At 38.4% G+C, this 23,059-nt stretch overlaps 1 protein-coding gene across 1 annotated transcript in view; it reads left to right on the forward strand.

Annotated features, from left to right (window-relative positions):
- Positions 1–806: 806 nt before the first annotated feature.
- Positions 807–23,059, forward strand: part of pcxa (pyruvate carboxylase a) — a 180,021-nt gene continuing 157,768 nt past the window's right edge. Inside the window, exons 1-7 of the mRNA XM_017492563.3 lie at positions 807–1,237; positions 12,888–13,029; positions 13,137–13,321; positions 15,797–15,962; positions 17,445–17,590; positions 18,572–18,689; positions 21,467–21,618. Of these exons, the coding sequence (XP_017348052.2) occupies positions 12,888–13,029; positions 13,137–13,321; positions 15,797–15,962; positions 17,445–17,590; positions 18,572–18,689; positions 21,467–21,618 (909 nt within the window). The 5' untranslated portion in view covers positions 807–1,237. The remainder of the gene's footprint in view (positions 1,238–12,887; positions 13,030–13,136; positions 13,322–15,796; positions 15,963–17,444; positions 17,591–18,571; positions 18,690–21,466; positions 21,619–23,059) is intronic.

Consider the following 23,059-nt stretch of genomic DNA (forward strand, 5'->3'; position numbering starts at 1 on the left):
CTCAGTGTGACAAGATCTCATCATATAACCACTGTTGAAAGGAAAGGGGTCAAATATGCAGAAGATGCTGGAAAATCAACGAATATATGTGACCTGGAGGATTATTCTGAACACTGGGCAGTTTAACTCCTCAGGACAAAGAAAGGACTCAGGAACAACTATCACAAAACATAAAAAAATTCGTTGATCATCCAGGTAACAACACAGTATTAAGAATCAAGTGTATGTAAACTTTTGAACTAGTTCATTTGTGTAAACTCCGATATTACTGTCTTGTGGACTATATGTAAACATCAGCTATGTGAAATAGCTTATTCAGGGTAGTACTAAATACAAAACAAAATGCAACTTTTATGATTCTGCAAGGCATATGTAAATTTATGACCAAGTGTATTTAAAATAGTCCTTTTTTATGTGCACTCATTTACCTGTAACGCTGAAACTTCCAAAAAAAAAAAAAAACCAACATAAAAGTCCATCAATATGTTAATATCATTCGCAATTAATGGAAGGATTCTGAACAGTTTGGTCACATATCGATCAGAGACTACTGAATCGAATCATATGAGTATATCAGTTTATAAAAGTTTAGCTATATCATAACGTAGTGTTTTAACGAACCATATGTAATCCTGCGCCTTTAGCCCCGCCTATCTAGGAAGCTTAGAATAACCTGTCCAATCACGCGCTATATACAGAGTAGGTTTTGAGTGACTAAAGCTGTGACGAATGGTGTATCGCCAATCCATGCGCCAGCCAATGAGATCAATGATAAGTGTATTAAAGAAGGAATTCCGGATTCTGAGCTGACCAATAGAGCGTTGCACACGGACTGGGTCAGGAGAAGTGGAGGTGTCGCGCCGCACGCGACGCGATAAAACGGTGCAGCGCTGGAAACCAATAGCGGGTGATTTCGACTCGTTATAGAGTAGCTGGATTCCAGAAAGTTCACGTATTCAATTCGCGTTTCCCCCGGATCCACATCGAGACAAACCATATTAAAGGCGTCACTGCTAGTGTTTACACGCTGTCCTTAATAACAAATATTCACGTGCGGTTTATAACCCTCGCGCGCAGACGTTATTCATGAAATCAGTAGCATTTCGGCAGGCTTGGCCTACGTAGGTTTGATATTCACAGAAAGTTACGTTGGATCTGGGCTTCACAGCGCTGCCGTTTTCTCGACACTCGCGAGCAGTTTCCTGACGCACAGGTTTTCTGGGTACAAGCCTAAAAGGTAAGCATGCATGCATCCATCCGTTTATCCGTTCATCTGGATGTGTGTATTAATCAACACATGTGGTGTGCACATTTTAGCAAAGAAATGCATTTAGTCTTAAGCCTGTCTGTCTATTTCTGTTGCAAAGGAGCAAGCTAGTTATGGTTGCTTTCTAGGTTGTAAATGAAAATGGCTCAAGTTTTTATTTATTTATTTACGTTTGTTTGTTTATTTAGAAATTGTGTGCACCAGTATTTTGAGAGCTGATGCTTTAAAACTCTAATTGCACCAAAGTTTTTAATCTGACTTCATCTCAGTTTGTGCAGAATGCTTATAAATATGAACTGTTTTTAAATACACATTCTTATTTTCCTACTTGCAAAGTAGCAACTCGACTACAGGCGACTCTGTCGCTTCAGTATGAGCAGTGTCCTGAATTAATTCCTACACGTGGAAACAGGAAGTTTGGAGTCGCTCTCATTACCGAGTTTCCCTTTGCAGCTGTCTCTGAAATCTATGATTAAAGTATCCCTGAACACTGGAATAAAGTTGATTTGACGTGCGATATTCGCAGAAATACGGAAATTAAGGGACCGTCTGTAAAATTACATATCACATTGTTAAACACGTTTTTAACTTCAGTAGCATTTGAAGGGAATGACTTAGTCATATGACCAACTGTAAAATGTTCATCTAGGTGTCGGGTATGAGACACAACTTTTTAGATTTCTGATATTTAACCCTACAGTGCATGAACCTTCATGAATGCACAAAGGGAGTCAAAATAACCCGTACTGAATTTAATGGTTTTTTCAAGTAGATGTCCTATTAATGAAATCATTTATTTATATATACACACATACAGTATCTCACAAAAGTGAGTACACCCCTCACATTTTTGTAAATATTTGATTATATATTTTCATGTGACAACACTGAAGAAATGACACTTCGCTACAATGTAAAGTAGTGAGTGTACAACTTGTGTAACAGTGTAAATTTGCTGTCCCTTCAAAATAACTCAATACACAACCATTAATGTCTAAACCGCTGCAACAAAAGTGAGTACACCCCTAAGTGAAAATGTACAAATTGGGCCCAATTATCCATTTTCCCTCCCTGCTGTCATGTAACTTGTTAGTGTTACAAGGCCTTCAGTGTGAATGGGGAGCAGGTGTGTTAAATTTGGTGTCATAGCCCTCACAGTCCCTCATACTGGTCACTGGAAGTTCAACATGGCACCTCATGGCAAAGAACTCTCTGAGGATCTGAAAAAAAGAATTGTTGCTCTACATAAAGATGGCCTAGGCTATAAGAAGATTGCCAAGACCCTGACACTGAGCTGCAGCACGGTGGCCAAGATCATACAGCGGTTTAACAGGACAGGTTCCACTCAGAACAGGCCTCGCCATGGTTGACCAAATAAGTTGAATGCACATGCTCAGCGTCATCTCCAGAGGTTGTCTTTGGGAAATAGTCGTATGAGTGCTGTCGGCATTGCTGCAGAGGTTGGGGGTGTCAGCCCTCAGTGCTCAGACCATATGCCCCATGTTGCATCAAATTGTTCTGCACGGCTGTCGTCCCAGAAGAATGGTTTTAGTGGTTATTATTGGAATTGTATTGGTTTTAATGGAAACTGCTAATTTGTTGCCTTTTGGTGTCATGTTGTGTCTAGTGGGTACCATTTTAAGGACCCGTAATGGTTTCAGTGGTTAGTTGGTGGCTTGTAATGGTATTTGTAGTGGAAAAAATGAGAATTTCTGATTGTTTCTTGGGGGTGTGTGTGGTTTTTATTATTATTTTTTTTAAAGCAGCATCCTTCCTTGACATGCAACTGATCTCATTTTTTAAAAAAAGGGATGAAATTGAATTAAATTTGATCCAAATGAATCCTGGATTAATGACTATTAAACCCTATCCTGTAAAATCCAATCATTTCATGTGAATTAAGCAGTATTAGTTTCAGTGGATATAAACTAGCCTCATGGGTCTTTCTGATTTATTTATTTGTTTGTTTTGTTGCTTGAGTTGTGATCAAAAGATCCTGTTACTATGATACTATGCATGCAAAGATAAATGTTATTCCTTTTGTAGCACAGCAATGTGGCAGCATTTACGTTTCTTTTTAATTAAAGAATGACATACTTTTCATTGTATTAGTTGCCTTTTATTGTTGTGGAACGTTTACTGACAAGTTACTTCCTGTTATCTCTTATGCTATAGCAGCTTAACAGTCAGTGCAGCCAGAAAGAGAGCTTATGTTAGCAAGAAAGCAGAAAAGAGTCCTTGGTCCTTATGTGTCTCCTGTTGCTTTGTCGTTGCACACTCCTTCTGGAAATGTTAAATAAACATAATCTTGCAGAACCTTTTAAAAATAACAGCCCATTTTTAATCCATGTATTATCAGTCTTAGATTATGTCACGTGTGTCCATTCTACTATCACTGTGAATGAGCTGTTACTGTAGAAATGATAACTTATCAGTATGTACAGGATTTTGCAGAGGGCATTTATGATAGTTGCCGCCAAAAACACTTGACTCTTGCAGCGGCTTATTTCAAAATTTGCAATGCAACTTGAGATCTTGATGTATCATTTTTGCAGAAAACGATTTGAATTGACAAAATTGCAATTGCACGAAATTGTATTTGCACGGTCTTTCACAGTGGTGTTTGTTGGTAAATGAGATGTTTTAGCTGTAGTCATGTTTGATGCTTTGGCTGAATGCCGGTTGTGATGTCAAAGGACTTAGCCAAAATCTATAATTTTGACAAATCGCAAGCGCCTTCAAATAGTGCGGAGTTTGCTTGGATTTACATTTATTCATTTAGCAGACTCTTTTATCCAAAGCAACTTTCAAATGATTTTGCATTAATTTCTGCAGTCATGAAATCCTGGAGAGATTGACTTATTAGGGGTGCATTTAATATAAACTGTGCTGTTATAAATAAAGTGAGTCAATGCCTTCTTACCAATCAGAATAGGAAATTGAACGGCGCTGTAATTTGCATATTAAGGCAGCTGTTTGGAGCTATTATGTTGTTCTTGTAATATGTGGCACAAGATGTAAACGTTCTGTTGAATTATCCACGTTTACACGTGCAACAATCCGTATTTACTGCTCATCCAGACTTGCTACAATTGACTCGGAGCGTGACTGCATGCTTCACTCACTTCACCGTTCATATGTATCTAATGCATTCCAGTGCATATATTGCGGTTTTAAATGTTTGTGTAAATCTGTATGAAACCTGCATTTATTTGGTAATCCTCAGTTACAACTGTAGATTTTTTTTTTTTCAATGCGAGTGTGAACATGCAAATGTTTTGAACTGTAGATATGTAGTGAGCACCTGGCACACATACTGCAACAAAAAACTACTGCTTATGTTTACCTTTTCTTTTAGTAACACTTGAGCATTTGAGCACTGAAGACACCAGTTGGTTAAAAGTTTAGCATTCATCCATTATGCATTTCTGCAGCTGTACAGGGCTTTCATTGCCTTATTTTGCACTTCATGATGTGCCACGCATTCTCAGAGACAGGTCAGGACTGCAGGTAGGGCATGCTAGCACCCGTACTCTCTGCTTACGCAACCATGCGCTTGTAATCCGAATAGAATGTAGTTTGGTGGTGTCCTGCTCTGGATGGCAGCATATGTTCTCCAAATTGTGTACATAACTTTCTGCATTAATGGTACCCTCACAGATGTGCAAGTTACCCATGCCATGAGCACTGACACACCCCCATACCATGACAGATGCTGGCTATTGGACCTGACACTGATAACAGCTTGGATGGTCCTTTTCCTCCTTGGCCCGGAAAGCACAACAGCTGTTTTGTCCAAAAACTATTTGAAATGTTGACTTGTCTGACCACAAAACACGATTCCACTGTGCTACTCTCCATCTCAGATGAGACCGAGCACAGAGAAGTTTGCGGCGCTTCTAGACAATGTTGATGTATGGCTTCTGCTTTGCATAGTAAATCTTTAACTTGCATCTGTGGATGCAGCGGCGAATGGTGTTGACTGACAAAGGTTTACCAAAGTATTCCTGAGCCCATGTCAGGATATCCATTACAGACTCATGATGGTTTTTAAGACTGTGACATCTGAGGGATTGGAGATCACATGCATTCAGAAGTGGTTTTCAACCTTGAACTTTACACACTGAGATTTGAAAGGATTCCTTGAATCATTTAATTATATTGTGCACGGGAGTAGGTGAAATGCCCAAAATACTACCGATTTATCTTTGGGGAATAGTGTTCTCAGTGTTGGATTATTCGCTGAAGCATTTGTTGGGAGATTGGCGAGCCTCAACCCATCCGTGCACTTGAAGGACTAGGCCTTTTTTGGAGGCTCCTTATATACTATTAGACGATTACCTCAGCTTCACATGCCTTCACATCACCTTATTTCAACTCGTCACATCATTATTAGTCCAAAATTGCCCCGGTCCCATCTTTTTTGGAATGTGTTGTGTGCATCAATTTCAAAATAGATGTTTAGTTTAAAAAAAACTATGCAGTTGATTAGGTAAAACATCAAATACCTTGGTTTTTATTTATTATATTTTTATTTTTTATTTAAATTTTAAGACAAATCAAAGTACATTTTACAAATCACTCCTGTTTTTATTAGCACTTTTCCATACTATCCCAACTTTTTTGGAGTTGGTTGTAATTAATTTTAGGGTGAACATCTTACGGTGAGAGCTGAACATTGAATGTGCTTGAACTGTAAATATCCGTGTATTGGAGAGCCAAGACTTTACATCTATTTTTTTAGTGAGGAAGAAATACTTTAATGCCCCAGAACACATCTGTTCATCACTTCTTCAAAAAGTATTCTTGAGATACAATAAAAGAGTGGGGGGGAGAAGAGGCTTTGGCAGGTTTTAAATCAAACACCTTGTTTTGTCTTGCAGTGTTGAGAAATTAAACCTGCAGGCTAGTACTGACTACAAAGTCTTGCTTAGTCAGTACTTCACTTCTGACTGGTATCTTATGAAGGCCAACAGATGTCTGTTAATATGATCTCCTTAAGGAACCTGATGCCTGTAGTTGAATCAAGCTGAAGTGCAGCTGATACTGGAGGAGATTCCGATTTCCCCATCTGCTTTTTGAAACAGTATTATAGTAAATAGCTTAATATTTGTAATACAGCTGTGCTGATTAAAAACAATACATTGGGTTAATTTTTGGCACAAACTACTATACAGTTAAGAAGCAAAATCCAGATCTCATCTTTTTCTACTTTATTTATTTAATTATTTATTTATTTGTTTTTGTTTATTTATTTATTTTATTTCCTCTTGTGGTTTTCTGAGGCTGTTGGTGAGGGAGCTTTGGTCTATGCAATGGTCAGTCACAGCAAAAGTGGCTGCTGTACTGGTCACTGTGATGGGGGTGTGGCCTATTTAGCTTTTAAGGCCAATTATACATTGTGCTTGTCAGGATGTCATGTGAACTTTTTTTTTAATTTTTTTTTTTATATAAACTGGGTGAAGTATTCATACTTGCATGTAACATAAACCTTTACTTGGTGCTGTGACAGTTTACTGCTTTACCCAGCATCTCTGCTTGCCACCTTTTACCCTTAATCCCCTGCTTTCCATCGCAATGCAAATATGCTTTAATGCCAAAGTATAAATCTGCTTTTACTCATGGCGGAAGAAGTGTGGCCTATGTAGCTGTTGGTCACAGTGAAGGGTGTGGTCTCTGTAGCTCTTGGTCGGCTTGAAGTAGGTGCGGATGCTAATACGATCAGTCCCACGTATGAGGGCGCTTGACTTCTGTGCTTGTCAGTAGCAGTGAAGGAAGACTTCTGCGTTCGATTATAGATAAACTGTCTGCAGCATTGAATACATTGGAAAAAGCTTTAAATTGTATCCCATTACATTTTAGGTTGCTATGAATATTATAATGCTGCATTTGTCGTGCCTTATTGGCGGTAATTTTATTTACCGTTTATTGGTTATTTGTAATGTCATTTTCCACCTCGGGATATTCAATGTGTAAAGTGTGGAAGAAAAACACGTCCTCCTCAGTGGTTATGTTTATATGCACCCATTTTTGTCAATCTGACTGAAAATTCAAATATTCGTTTATGTGCATTGTATGGTGGGCTGCAACTAACGATTATTTCCATAATTTATTAGTTGGCCGATTATTTATTTATTTTTTTTCCCGATTGACCAGATTGGGGCAAATTTTCCGTATCGTTATTAGCTAAATTTTTTTTACATGTTATTGTTGGTGTGGTGATTAATTTGACTCCCTGAATTCTTTTGTTTATTTTATCCATCAATGTGACACTTGAGCTTCTGTACCACTCAGGTTTTTTCAAATTATCCTTGGATTTGTAAACAAATTTAAAATAAGATCCATCAATGAACAATCGTGATATTTGTGAATGTAAATAACCAAATCGGTTAATTTTAAAACATCTTATTTGAATGTTTTTATCCATTTAACAATAAAGTACATTATTTAACCATTTTTTAAAACTTTCCCACTAACTCCTTGCAATTACACCGCTGACTGTTAGGGGTCTGCGGAGAAACCCTCCCAGATGAGAGAAACTGCACTAGATGATGGAGTGCGCAGTGTATAGTGCAAGTGTATAGTACGTCATTTGGGACACAACTTTAGTATTTCCTCTCCAAAGCGTGTTTTCGTAACAGAGGTAACATAATGAGTAAATGTATCGTGCGCAGACCAACTAATTGATTAGATTCGTTGACTATTTTCCTAATCGATTAGTTGTTGCAGCACTAATTATGTGTATTCCAAACGAAGCGTCTGTGAAAATGCACAGCCACACAATAGCTGAGAAAGAAAGCCATCGACATGACACCAACTGATCCTAATAAGGGTTTTTGTTTTGTTTTGTTTTGTTTTGTTGATGCACAAACATGTCAGCAATGGTCTCCCCCCCCCCCCCCCCCCCCTTCGGTTTAGAATAGGAATAAACCACCCTTTCGAATCCGATCGAAATTTCATTCGGCTCGAGCTCAGTCGAATTGATAAAGGTGTTTACATGAAGGCTTTTCAGTCCGATTGGTCCGTCAGTAGCATTACTATCAGATTATTTGGTTGCATGTAAACGTAGTCAATGAGTGTCGTTTGTCTGATCAGTGAGTGGCCATGAAGTTCATAAAAAGCTACTTTAACTGCACTGTTACACTTAAAGGCCTGAGTGGCTATTAGTTCTGTTCTTGTGAACTTCTAACATTCATCTAACAGCGGACAGTAACAAGTAATGTTAGCAACAAGCTAACCAGCAGACAATGGCGAGAAGTGTTGGTGCCATACACAAGTGATATCACTGTTTATCAACATTAGAGTTTAGTCTGATCAGTGTTAGATTTAATAAAGTACTGTATGTATATTAACTGATCTAAAGCCAATACTGTCAGGAACTATCTTAAAAGTAGAGAAAGGGGAATGTTATACTGTTCAGTGTGAGCGGTCATGTTGATTTGATCTCACTCTGTTAACGTGGGGGAGCTGGAAGTTAAGATGACGACCCCGAGTTGAAGAGTGGAAATTTCAATTAGAGGTGGAGTTTTCGGGGGTTTTTGCCGGTTGTAGGTGGGGAATTACAATTTTCCGCATAGCCTTCAACGCCGCATAAACATCAAGAGTAGAAATACTCACCATCTATATCTACCTTGTCCATGAGTAGTAGTACTAGTTTGTTTGCCTGTAAATTTTGCCTACTTCATAGATGGGTTTGGGGAGCTGGGGTTACCTGGGAGTGGGGGTTGTGGGCCAAGAATGTTTTATTAAAGATCTCTGTGAAACCGAACCGCTAAACTAATGTTCGTGCATCAAGCTTGGCTGACCAGTTTACAGCTTTCATTATCTTGGCATTTTCCATTCATGCCACAATACTTCCCGTACAAGCTGGGGCAACACAGTAAGTATTGTTAATTTGCAGTGGAATGTGATCCTTAAGCAGGGGCTGAAAACAAAAAAACTGGGAACTAGGTCATTCTGTGACATTAGCAGATTTACAAGCTTGATTTAAAAACCCAGCACCCTTTTAAATGTACTGCTGTCATTGAATTTTCGAGAGAAGGAAGAAATAAATGGTAAGGTTTTGGAATACAATCATATTCATGCTCAGACTTTAAAAATGGGTTAAATGGAGTCTCATAAAATCAGTTCGCACTTCAGTGTGTTCACTCGTAGTATATACAGTTGCGGTTAGAAGTTTACATACTCATCATGGACATGACTGTCATGGCAATATTAGGCTCTCAATAATTTCTTTGAACTTTTTTTTTAGGGGCAGAATGATTGTACAACATTCATCTTTAACTAGAAAGAATTTGGTTTGCAATTTTTTTTGTTTGTTTTTTTTAGTCTTTATTCATTTTCATGTGATTCTTTCATGGTTTGCAAGTTTTAATTAATTTGAGATTTACTGTAATCACCATGGGACCAAAATTATACATACAGGGTCAAAACTATACATACACTTAGATTATTCAGTGGTGCTGAAAGTTCCAAAATGTCTTAATTTGCCACGACCAAGGCCTCTTGATTTCCTGTTAGTGATCATGATTGACTACAGCTGGCATCTTCTCTGTGCCAAGATAAAAAGGGTTTGTTTGACCGCACTCATTGGATTGACCAACAGTGTGTATACACGTAATAACCATGATAAACAAAATGGTGTGTATGTGCATGTATTTATTTTATATATATTTAATAATTACACGCATGTATATGTACAAGTATGTGTGTATATTAGTGCAAACTTTATTGATTTGTATTTTAAGACTTTGTTATGAAGCTAGTACAAAACACTTTTAGACTTCCAAATATTAATTTTCTTGCACAAAATTAAATTTTACAGAAAGATGTTTGTCAGTAAACAAAGCAGTATATTACATAAACTGCTTTTTAGACCAAAAAAAACCTAATGAGGGATGCTGGGTTCTGCTGCAGAAATAAGAAGCAAATGCAACAGGGGTCAGTTCATCTCAAATGGTCCAAAAATTCTAAAGTTGGTTGCTTGACTGTTTACATACACAATTGATTACCTCTATGTATTGGCATTACAAAACCAACATAAAAAAAAAAAATTACTTGGTTTAAGTACAACGGCCATCTTTGTCATGGCACACAACAAAATTTTAGTTATACAGCTGTTTATGGGGCCCTCTATAGTCTAGCTCCTTGGAACAAAAACTGATCTCTAGAACACATAGCAAAGTACATATACAGTGCCCAGCACTAATATTGGAACCCTTGGTAAATATGAGCAAAGAAGGCTGTGAAATTCTTTGTTTAACCTTTTGATCTTTTGTTAAACAAATTCCACACACATACTCTGCTTTCATGGATCAAATAGTTTGCAAACACAAACAGGTTTATTAAAACAGAATCTGTTAAATATAGGTGTGGAACAATTGGCATGCCTATGAATTCATATGAGAAATATATTTGTGTATTCCCATTGATATTTTACATTTTTAGTACACCTGGGTGACTAGAGATTGTTCAACCATGACTTCCTGCTTCACAGGGGTATAAATGAGGTAACACAAGCCAAATTCCCTTAGTCATTCATAACAGTGGGTATGACCGAGGAATATAGCTGTGATGTGCAGCAAAAGGTTGTTGAGCTTCACAAAATGCGAAGAGGCTATAAGAATATAGCAAAAGCATTAAAAATGCCCGTTTCCACAATCAGGGCAATAATTTAGAAGTTCCAGTCAACTGGAAATGTAATGAATCAACCTGGAGATATTTTTGACCACTCGAACCATCCTCTTCAGTGTGTTGAGACAATATAAACAAGTCCATTTCCAAGTATCACAGCCATGGCTTTGCAGAAGTTAGTTGTGTATTGGGGTTTCATCCACAGAAGCTTGAGCATCAAACTCAAGCGGGGGGGGGGGGGGGGGGGGGGGGGGTTTTTTTTTTTTTTTTTTTTTTTTTTTTTTTTTTTTTTTTTTTTTTTTGGATAGACCTGTTTGCAATTGTTTATCCATTAGAGCAAAGTATTTGTGGGTTTTATTATAAAATCTTTTTTTTTTTTTTTTTTTTTTTTTTGGATTTTATTAACCTTTTTAATAATTATTTTTGAAGGCATCTTTTGCTCTACACCATTTCTTTGCAGGTGCCGGAGACTTTTGCACAGTACTGTGTATCATAGCAAAGTCTCGTGATGTGATATGATACCTGCCTCTTCATAGCTGCGGGACCTTAGAGTTCTTTTTGGCAGTGTTTAATTTTGCCATTGTGCATTCACACGCACTCTGCTAAAGTGAGGTTGTGCAAACTGTTCTATGATATCTATGATGCACCATTTAGCTTATCCTTGTAGCTTTAGTTCAAGTCATTAAAATGGTAATTCAGGAGCTTAATGTCTACACTTGGTTCTAGAGGTGCCTTCTGGGAAACGTCTCATTGCGTTCAGTCTCCCTTTTGTCTTCTCCCTTTGTCCCCTACGGCGTTTAATAAAGCGTGTTTATTCAGGTGTGCCATTTTTTTTTTTTTTTTTTTTTCCTCCCTCGCTGCCCTGCTCCTCTTTTGTATGTCTTTTCAGCCTGGTTTCTCACGGTGGGGAGTTGTTGTTGTAAGATGGCTTTTAGTACTTCAGCTCTGCCTCTATGTGAAACTGTACAAAATGTGCCAATACCAGAACATGGCTGGACATTACTTTTTGATTTAATAAAGAACGTCTGCTTGAACTTATTTAGGTATTTGACGTGTAGCACTTCAAAACAGTTGCAATTGCATTTGGCCTTCATGATCTCGTCGACCTCTTTAAAGTCCACTATTAGTTTATCTTATCAGAAATAAACCAGGCAGCAGTTTTAAAAGCTGCTGCATGGCAGCATACTCGGGACGTTATGCGACTGCTAATTAGAAAGTGAAAAGTGACTAGTATTTGAAATTGCATTTCCTTTGCGCGCGCGCGCGCGTGTGTGTGTGTGTGTGTGTGTGTGTGTGTGTGTGAGTATGATTCGTCTCTGCTGGATGTTCACCGATGCTGAAAATGCAATCAGGATTGCAGAAGAGTTTAGCGTATGGATGAGAGAATGCAAATATAAATGATGGCGGTTGCATTTTCAAATTTCAGGTTAGACACTGAAAATGAAGCATCAAATGTATTCCTACATCTGTCAAAGGTGTAATCTACGAGTCAGTACATGTATGATCCATGATGGAAACCTTCACAGAAATTCTAATGGATCCCACTACAAATACCATTACAAACGATCAGCTGTTGACCATTAAAACCATTAGTGAATGGTTTCCGTTACATAGTAGGACCTATTAAGGACCTACGTCCTTAGTGGTATCCACTAGACATCATGTGCCACGAATAGAAAGCATAAAATTACCCGTAGAGACCCACAGGGATCATTAGTTTCCTTTAAAACCAATACAATTCCTTTTATAACCATTAAAACAACTTACAAATTCTATAAATTTATTTTCAGCAGATATGTTTGTGTTGCATGCTGTTTTGCTTGTAGTGACTGACCATTGATAAACATGGAGATAAACATGACGTGTATACAAAATTGTGAATTCTGACAAAATGCCAAAGCTGAAAAGTACGATACTGCACTACAGGTTGCTACATACAGTACAAAATGTTCATGCTTTTTCCGCTGTTTCCTCCCTTTGTGTATAGATGTTGCTGAAAGTTGGAGGGATGCGTGCTGCTCTGGGTGTCTTGGCGGTACGCAGGGCCTGCTGTCTGTTCCGCTCCGCTCATACGGCACCACAGACACTGGAGTATAAACCGATTAAAAAAGTCATGGTGGCCAACCGAGGTCAGTCTGCATGTATTTTGTTTCATGCTATACTTCTATTTTGACAGTTTACATACAGTATCGTGGTTTATTTTCTCTAATAAGCAGTTGTATAAAACTGTTTGCAGGAGAGATTGCGATCCGGGTGTTCCGGGCGTGTACAGAGCTGGGCATCAGGACGGTGGCTGTGTACTCGGAGCAGGACACTGGCCAGATGCACAGGCAGAAGGCAGACGAGGCCTACCTCATAGGAAAGGGCCTGCCTCCTGTCGCTGCTTATCTCCACATACCAGACATCATCAAAGTGGCCAAGGTCAGGAAGATGCTTCTTAACCCTCTTACCCCTAAGTTCCCACAGTATTATGTCCCATAACCCTATATTCCCCAGAGAAACAGCACGCCAACCCTGAGTTCCTGGGCCAAAATCAACATTTTAATTTCAACATTTTTAGGCCTTGAAACAACTTATAATAATGTATTTGTGTAATATTACTTTGAAAATGAAGCAGTTTAGTGTTTTTACTAAACTTGGAGCACAATTCTTAACTAGAGAAATTACGAAAAAATGCTCGCTAAAATCGTTATACTCATTTAGAAGTACAATACGAGCATCAGCGTGGTCAATGCCTTTATAAATAAATAAATAAATAAATGCATTTTAGCGCCAAAAGTCAAGTTTCTGGTGATAATCAGACCAGCAGGTAGTGTTTTCACGAATGCACAGAAATGGTCAGGTTATGACTCCAGACCCCTGCAGTGTCAGTCGCACTGGTTGATGCTGAAGATGAAGACGCATCAGGGTCCGAATCAGGAGAGTTTGCGTCTCTATCAGTTTCGGTTTCAACATCGCCTGAACTTTCACTGCTGTCACTACCTAGAATCCTCGCTCTCGCCTGTGTAACTGTAGGTTTTTTTTTTTTTTTGTTTTTTTTTTCCCCCCCCACTGTTTTAGATGTACCTGTGTTCACAGTAGGTGCAACTTTAGCTGGAACACGATTAGCTTTTCGCTTTGGCATTTTTAGTTCACTTCTACTAGTACACCAATATTCACGCTTGGATCAGCTTCATCGTAATGACGGCGTAATGTCATAATCACGTCCTGACGTCATCAACCTTCCGGGTTAAAAAATAATAATTAAATAAGTAAGGAATCATAGCAGAGTAATGCCGGTACACCGGCCTTACGGGGATAACGTTTACACTGTAAATCCTCTATATCGGCCTTACGGGGATTTGGCATAGACGACCAAGCCGGTATATCGTCCTTATGGGAATAGATCAAAGACGGGCAAGCCGGTTTTTTGGCCATACGGGGTAAGAGGGTTAATGGACAGTTTGAATGCCGATCCTGTGGAAGGAGTTTCAGAAACTGTTCAGAAAATATTCGGGTTTTCTTATGCATGTATTTCTTATGTAAAGATCCACATTGCCTGTTAAAACGCCACTTCTCAGCTTCATAATGGCTTGCCTTTCTCCTATAGACAGTTTACTAATCTTAATGTTGGCATATCCTTTTTAACAACAGCTTATCCAATTAACTGACATGACCGTCTCATGTTATCCTGGCTTGGGGCCCGCACTTAGTGCGACGCAGTGGCTGGGTTGGTTTCGTGGCGGTGAGAGCACAGGATCCTTAGACATTGGACCACTTTTTATCAGAGTTATACCTTAAGAAAAGAATGTTATCCCTTATATACATTTAGTTTTGTGGAATATCCGAGATGCCGTTCCCTGTTACCACAGTGGAAAGCTCTCCGCCTCGAAGACTTGACTGTGTCATAAAGCTTGAAGTTACAGCTTAACCTCTGACGGACTATTATAAAGTACCAAAACTGGAGACTCTTTCCAAGAATGTTGAATAACTCCTTACAGAAAACAATTACGTTTTATCAGTTTATATGGTACATCCAATATACAAGTCTCTGTTCTTTTACTATGACAACGATAACCTATTTGAAGGAACACATGTAAATTACAGCTTTTATCAAAAATGAACACCTTCTGACCAATCAGACTCAAGAATTCAAGAGCACTGTGGTATAAAGATCAAGTAGATGTTGCTTAAATCTTTAACAAGCATTATAACAAAATATTTGTTAGTGTTTAAACTCGTGTTAAAATTTATCCATTGTTTTGGTTGTAAAGGAGTGTAACTGTGTAAGTAATGAAATATAAAATAATAAAGCATCTCTTGACTTGTGCATGTTCTCACAAAGTGTAATCCATTCATTAAAAGGTCTCGTTTTTGAAAAGCAGCTTTCACCTATGCCAGTTTTCACAAATAATAGAAGCTTCACTTGTTGAGATTGTGGGATTGTTCAGTAATAATAATAATCCAGACTGCTGCCTTTTGTATGCTTTGTAACTAAGCTGATTGGGAATGATGTAATGCATGTAATGTAGAATGTATGTCAACGTTTACTGAGGAGTTGCACGTGAGCTCTGTAGGGTTGGGTTCCAGACACAGATTAGTCAATAAGCTTTAAAACGAGTACAATGTCTGTAGTTAATTTAGTCTCGGGCAGAGGTCAGCCCCTCCCTGGTGGAATAAGTGGTGCATTGAGAGGAACTCCAGCTGGGATTTATTTGTTTAATTGCTATGAATGGGGTTTTTTTTTGTTTTGTTTTTTCTTTTTTCTTCCCCCCCCCCGACCCCCCCCACCCCACCAAACTTTGGATGAAATAGTGTGCTGTTCACTCAGTGGAGACTTCTTGTTTGTTTCTGCCTGTTTTGCTGTATTAAGATCCGATGCTAAACGGATGAATGGTTCCTGTCTCTGTCCTTTAGGAGAATGACGTGGATGCTATCCACCCAGGCTACGGTTTTCTGTCTGAGAGGGCCGATTTTGCTCAGGCGTGTGCTGATGCTGGCGTACGCTTTGTCGGCCCTACTCCTGAGGTCGTCCGTAAGATGGGGGACAAGGTGGAGGCTCGTGCCATTGCTATACGTGCTGGTAGGCAGATGTCAATTTCTTTGGCAGACTCCTCACCAAAGGCAATATGGATAATTCATCCTGGCTTGCTTGATCTACTCAGATGAACTGAGGCATTATACTCTGTTTGTTTTTTGCCTTGAATCAAGGGCCTTTTCTGATTTTTCTTCCCCATTTACACTTCCAGTTATAAAAGGCTCCAAGCTAACCTTGTGACCACTCATAACTTTTAAGCATCATTTGCTATTGGTAAAATACCCCTGAGCGTGTAGTTTTAAACCATTTAAAACGTTTGAAAGTTTTGAACCATTAAAATGGTGTGTAGAATAATGAAGGTTCATATATGTATTTGAATGCTTAAGAAACTACTAGATATGTAGAAACATTTCTACACCTTTAGGCTGATGCAAGGACCTGTAAATAAGTTTGAATATTACAAAACCAATCTTCTTCTGTAATACATAATAGTTAAATGGTAATGGCTCATTTATCTCGATGTGTAAAAAGTCAATATCAGTATCTTGAGTCGTAATTTATATACCGTGCCTCCAGGATTTTGTGAGCAAACGCTGCAATATTCAGAGGAGCTTAAAATTTTTCAGCAGATTTGGGCCAAGATGTTTTGTGACATCACATCGCACATTCAGGCAAACCCTCTTGGATTCACATGCATTGAACATGAGTACAGCTAAAAGGTCTCATTTACTAACTAACACCACTGTGAAAGACCGTGCAAAACAATTTTGTGCAATTGCAGTATTGCCAATTCAAGTACTATTCCGTTTATAAAAAATAATAATGATAAAGAAAATCTCCAGAAATTGCGCCACAGATTTTGAAAAGAGCTGCAACAAAATTGAGCGTTTTTGGCCGCAACAAAGCTGTGAAATCCTGTACGTACTTATGGTCATATTATACACAGTACTGTACAAAGGTCTTAGCTACCCTATTTTTCTTGTAATACAAACTTAGACCTTTATTTTGTGGTTTCTCCATTATTGAGTCAGTACAAAACATTGTACATTTCAAAACATTACTTTTCTAAAATTTCTTCAGGAAAAAAAGTGTCAGCCAGAGTCTGGAAGGACTGTGGCAGATTCTCAAAGTCCAATTTCCCTCCAAAACTGCACTAATTGTTCTGGGACAGCCAAAGGTTGTCACACCAAATATTGACTGTTTACTGCTATTTATAGTCTTATTTTTGTATGTAGAAGCATTTAACTTCATTATTTTGAAGGCATCTTTGCTTTACATAATTTCTTTGCATTTGCTCAAGACACTAAATTAAACCTGCCAAAATGATCACAAAGTCAGCAAGTTGTTTTCTTATGTCCCTCCCTAAAGCGAATAATGCATGTTTCTAGTACTATCAATTTGCTTTTTCATTTTAGAAGCGATTTCAAATAACGGGAATGATTTGCTTCGGCTTTTCTTATGCTTGCCAGGCAGATTGTGGATAAACAGCCAAGCAATCTTTGCTGTGTCTGTATCCTTTCTGTGTAGGTGTACCAGTGGTCCCTGGAACAGATGCTCCTATTTCCTCCTTGCAAGAAGTGCAGGAGTTCTCCAACACGTATGGCTTCCCAATCATTTTCAAGGCGGCGTACGGAGGCGGGGGCCGTGGCATGCGGGTGGTGCGTGAGTACGAGGTGAGTTGAGCTGGGGAGGCCACGTGTGTTTCAATGCTTCCAGTTCAATTCTGGTAAAGCACATTTGCATAATGCAAAGTCAACAGCTAATAAAGCAATAAGCCAGTCAAGAATGTATGTTACTGTGATTTTTATCATGGATAAGAGCTTTCTAAACCTCCCCTTACTGCTACAGCATCTCTGCACATTACAGCTTGGGTGCCAGTGCAACCGTAGAGACGGTTTGCTTTAGTGGCCCTTCACAAGCATAATTTCCCTTGCTTCCGAATCAGCAGAAAGTTTCTGCACAAGTGTTCTTCAAAGTGGTTGGTGTATACACTTAATGCTAGCTTCCTTGCAGTGAAACATTATCCCCTTTTCATTTAATTTTTTTTACTCCATTGGTGATTGTTACTTTTTGCTCAATTCTATGCTATTCGTCTGCTGTTAAATTCTGAGGTCCATTTTGATTTGGTTTATTTATTCTTAAGTGCGCTTCCACATATATAGTAAATGGTTTGCACTTATAGCGCTTTAATCCAAAGTGCTTTACACAGTGTTTCATTTACCCATTTTCACACACTCACACAGCGTGGTAGCTCTGCTACCATTGGAAAGTGCTAACTTATGATCGGGAGCAACTTGGCGTTCAGTGTCTTGCCCAAGGACACTTCGGCATGTGGAGTCATGTGGGCCAAGAATCAAACTGGCAGCCCTATGATACTACATATCAAAATGTAGTAATATAAAGGTCTAAATGTTTATGACCTGGTTCATTAATACAGAATTCAATTGTTTTCAATTGTTGTAATGCGGTCCAATAGAGTATTTTTCAACTGCTTTGAACATGGCTGAACCAATCACAATTTAGAACCTGAACTTTTTATAAAAGATGTTATATTCTGCTGGAATAAATCTTTTTATTAAAAAAAAAAAAGATTTATATATATTATACCTTGTATAGTTTTATTCAGTGCTACTGTGGTGTGTGTTTTTGTGTAGGAGCTAGAAGAGAATTACCAGCGGGCCTACTCTGAAGCCCTGGCTGCCTTTGGCAATGGAGCCCTGTTTGTGGAGAAATTCATTGAGAAGCCGAGGCACATTGAAGTGCAAATCCTGGGTGAGTTGAATGGTGTTTAGTAGATAATCCTCAGGCAGTCTCTCGTTACGTGGCTTAGAAAGCTTTTAAACCAACTCTGGCTTCATCTGTTTTATGTCTCTTACGGGTCTGTCCTTTATCCTTCAATTATAACTCTTGCTCTCAGCGAATAGAGTGGACTTTTTTTGTGCTTTATGGCTTGGATAACTGGAGGCGTCTCTGTTTCTGACAGATATTTTAGAGGTGGTGAAAAGTGCAATTTAGTTCAAAAAGTGCAGCTAAGAACATTGCATTTGAGCCAAAAAAGCCTAAATCAGCTGTGCAAGCAAAGCTGAAGTGTATATTAAGAAAAATGTAACGTATGCAGTAATGCGAATTGATTTCTTGACTTTATTAGTCTTCCTATGTTAGTTTAGTATGATTTTGGTTAACTTTCATTTTAAATGAGTGGTTTCAGTAATTCAGTTCATTGAAATATTATCTGATAGAGAATTCATATTATGTATAGTTTTAACTACAATGCTGTGGAAAAAGTAAATCTCTTCTTTTTTTTGTGTCCTCATAGTTTTCAAACCAAATACAACATAAAACAGACAACCTGAGTAAACACAATACAGTTAAAACATTTTTTTTTTTTTTTTTTTTTATTGAAGCAAATTTGTCCAACACCTATCACTAATGTGACCGATAGTGGAATTTATCGATACTGATGACTACATTGGGCAGTACCTGCCAATAACCAATTAATCAACCGATAGTGTTTAAAACTGATGCTGAATGAAAAGACGACACTCAAAGCAAAATATTGTTGAACTGTATTACAAAATAAACAGTACTCTGTACTTTTAAATGAAATTAATATATTTGAATTAATAAATATAAAGTAAATGGATGTATATCTACTGAGTCAAAATGTAGTACCCCAAATAAGAAAAATAGATGCATCCAAAACAAAAAAACAAAAAACACTTCAAATAAAACAACGAAATTTATCATTGAAAGTAATTATTTTGCCTCTAGAGGGCGCTCTCGTACCGTATATTGACAGCAGATCCTTCTAAGCCGCTCCTGCAACTGGGTAAAACTCGGTGTGGGTTTTTGCTGATAACTGATTCATTTGATAAGCTGATCAATTGGTGAATCTATACCACTTATCCTACACAGGATTGCAGGGGAGCATGGAGCCTATCCCAGCTAACTCGGGGCACAAGAAGCCAGGGGACTCCCTGGATGGGGTGCCAATTGCACACCCGTTTGCACACTATGGGCAATTTGGAAATACTGATGAGTGTACAATGCGTCTTTTGAAGCATGGGGAGAACATGCAAACTCTGCATGCACAGGGTAGAGGCGGTATTTGAACCCCCAGCCCCAGAGCTGTGAGGCAAACGTGCGAACCCCTAAGCCACTAGCGAGGGGAAATGTCAACCTGTAGACTCAAAGGCACTACCAAAGACTAGAGAATAGTCAGGAAAATAGCCGAATCGAATCCAATATGAAAAATAGCTTTGGGCCATCTATGAATGAAATGAAACCTGAAACGCAACCAAATAAAATCTGTACTAAAACGAAACCCAGAATGAAACAAAACCCAGACATGACTATTCTTTAGAGTTCAGTGGAATAAAAGTCCATGTTCACTTCATATTGTTGGAGTAATGAAGTAATATTGGGTGGGAAAATCTTGCTTTAAATTCATCGTGCCATTTGAAGAAACTGCAAAGTTTTGTACCCAACTGTTTGTTTATAATGTATACAATATAAACCATATTGCTTGTAAGCCTTGTTGATATTTGTACTTTTCCCTGACTGACAGATGAGCGCTCTTAGTGGTTAGGAAAGTGTCATTTTTGCAAGATGCTTTAACAAGTTGTTAGCAGATGGTTAAGATAGGAGTGACAATCCCTGTTCTAATGAATCGGTTTGTAACATGCCAGCCCGTCATGATGCTCCATTTGTTTGCAGCATATTTTCCAGATTTATTTTTGCACTCTTCAGCAGGTGCTGTGATTTTTTTTTTTAATTATTATTTATTTAATTATTATTTTTTAACTGGTAGCCTAATTTTGTCTTTTGTTCAAAATTGCAGCATTAAATGTTTTTTTACATAGCTTTTTTATTTTTTAAATTCCTTAATAGGAATGTACAGTTAAGTCAGGTTACTTTCGGCTTCAAAATACATCTTCAAAATGTTAATAATTAAACAAATTATAATAAAATATTTTATTTGGTATTACTCTGGATAAGCTATTTCACATAGATGTTCAAATATAGACCAGAAGACACGCTAACTGAATTTACACAAATAAGCCAGTTCAAAAGTATACATTCGCTAGATTCTTAATACTGTGTGTTATCTGGATGAGCCACAACTGTTTGCTATAGTTGTTCATGAGCCCCTTGATTGTCCTGAGCAGTTAAACTGGCCACTGTTCTTCAGAAAAATCCTCCAGGTTCTGCACACTCCTTTCAACAGTGGCTGTATGATGTTGCGATCCATCTTTTCACACTGGGGGGACATCTGAGTGACTCGTACACAACTATTATAAAAGGTGCAAACATTCACTGATGCTCAAGAAAGCAACACGATACATTAAACGTCCTGGGGGGGGTGTAAACTTCTGAACAGGATGATGGGTGTAAATGCATTGAAGTGGATTCTGCAAGGTGTTTATAAACTTATCTGACTTCAACTGTAGATTTCTTCCTTTCTTGACAGAAATAAAGAACATGGTGCTGATCTACTGCACCACTAATGGGACAAAATGAACTGAACTGTTCCACATTGGGTTCTGCAGGTGATAAGTACGGGAACGTGGTTCACCTGTACGAGAGGGACTGCTCTATCCAGAGGAGACACCAGAAGGTGGTGGAGATTGCTCCAGCGTCACAGTTAGACCCCCACCTCAGAGACCGACTAACCGCAGACTCCGTCAACCTGGCCAAACAGGTATCGCTAAACACATTAATGCATAAAAGCCATGAACAAAACATGATGTAACACTGGATAAGTGCATGACAAATCTGCTGTGCTGATATTTAAGTACACCCACACAGACATGAAAACTCTTTCAGCACTCTAAATGTCCTTGTAATAGTGTATTATCTAAGACCCTTACACACTCCTACAAGCAATTTATCATTAGTCATGCTTGACCGACCCCCCCCCCCCCCCCCCCCCCCCCTTTCTTAACCCCTCTGAAGGTCATTGTCACAGTGACTCAGTTTTTCACTTTCTTGTTATTGAAAAAGTTTCTCTGGCACATTTTCTTTGCTGGAATGGTCAGTGTGGTGTGGTCGTCCCCCCCAAACGGTTACACTTTTGATGTCTCACCCTAGGCTAGTTACTAAAGACTTTAAGTATCAACAGCTGGTTCTTTTCTTTTTACATTTTTGTAGTCTGCGTAAATGATCCAGCGCTCCGTTCTGCTGTTTTAAGAGGCTGATTTGTGCTGATTCTTTAATAGCTATAGCTGTCCCTTCAGCCATCAGTAATTAAAGTCTCTACTAGTGTGCAATGGCTTTTATTTATCAGACTATCATAGAAATAAACTTGAGCACTGGAAGTGGAATATGATGGATGAAATTGTCATATCGCATGAAATTAGCTGTGATTCCGGCACAATTCATGAATCACCATTGGTCATGTGAAAATGAGATTGCTACGTTTTATTTTAAATGGCTGCTCTAATAAGTGAGATGAGGGGAATTGGCAGGTTACCATCAGTAGGATGTTAACAACAGCAATAACATACATCAACAATTATAACAATTAGGGCTGCAACTAATGATTATTTTCGTAATTCATAATCGATTAGTTGGCCGATTAACTGGATTGGGGGGGCAAACTTTCAGTACCCTTTTTTTCGTTTATTTAAACTAAAATCCACGAACTGAGTGTTATTAATAAACTTCAGACTAAAACTTTCTGCAACTATTTGGCAAAAACAGAAAAGAACCCAATACACACACACACACACACACACACACACACACACACACACACACACACCAATATATTTATATTATTCATTTAGGACTGCAGTTTAATTCCTTGCTTTTTGTGCATCCATAAAAAAAAATTCATGAATACTTGATGAACTGTATGTGTGTGTGTATTACTTTTTATAAAAGGTAACGTTGTCGTAAACTGAAGAAAGTCCTTGTCGGTGACTCTGGGTGTCTGCTAAAGCTAGCAGCATCACATTACATGCGTATGATGTCATGTGCTGTCGACTAGGAAGTGGCTCGTACTTCCGGTTGGTAAAAAATCCGCTTGTGTTCCTTTTGAGACGATTACCTTTTGTTAGTCATACACTAGACGGTAGAGTACACAGTGTAAGTGTACCTTTGGGACACAACTTTAGTATTTATCTCCGATGTAACGTAAT

The sequence above is a fragment of the Ictalurus punctatus genome, chromosome 18 (assembly GCF_001660625.3).
Source record: "Ictalurus punctatus breed USDA103 chromosome 18, Coco_2.0, whole genome shotgun sequence".
NCBI lineage: Eukaryota > Metazoa > Chordata > Actinopteri > Siluriformes > Ictaluridae > Ictalurus > Ictalurus punctatus.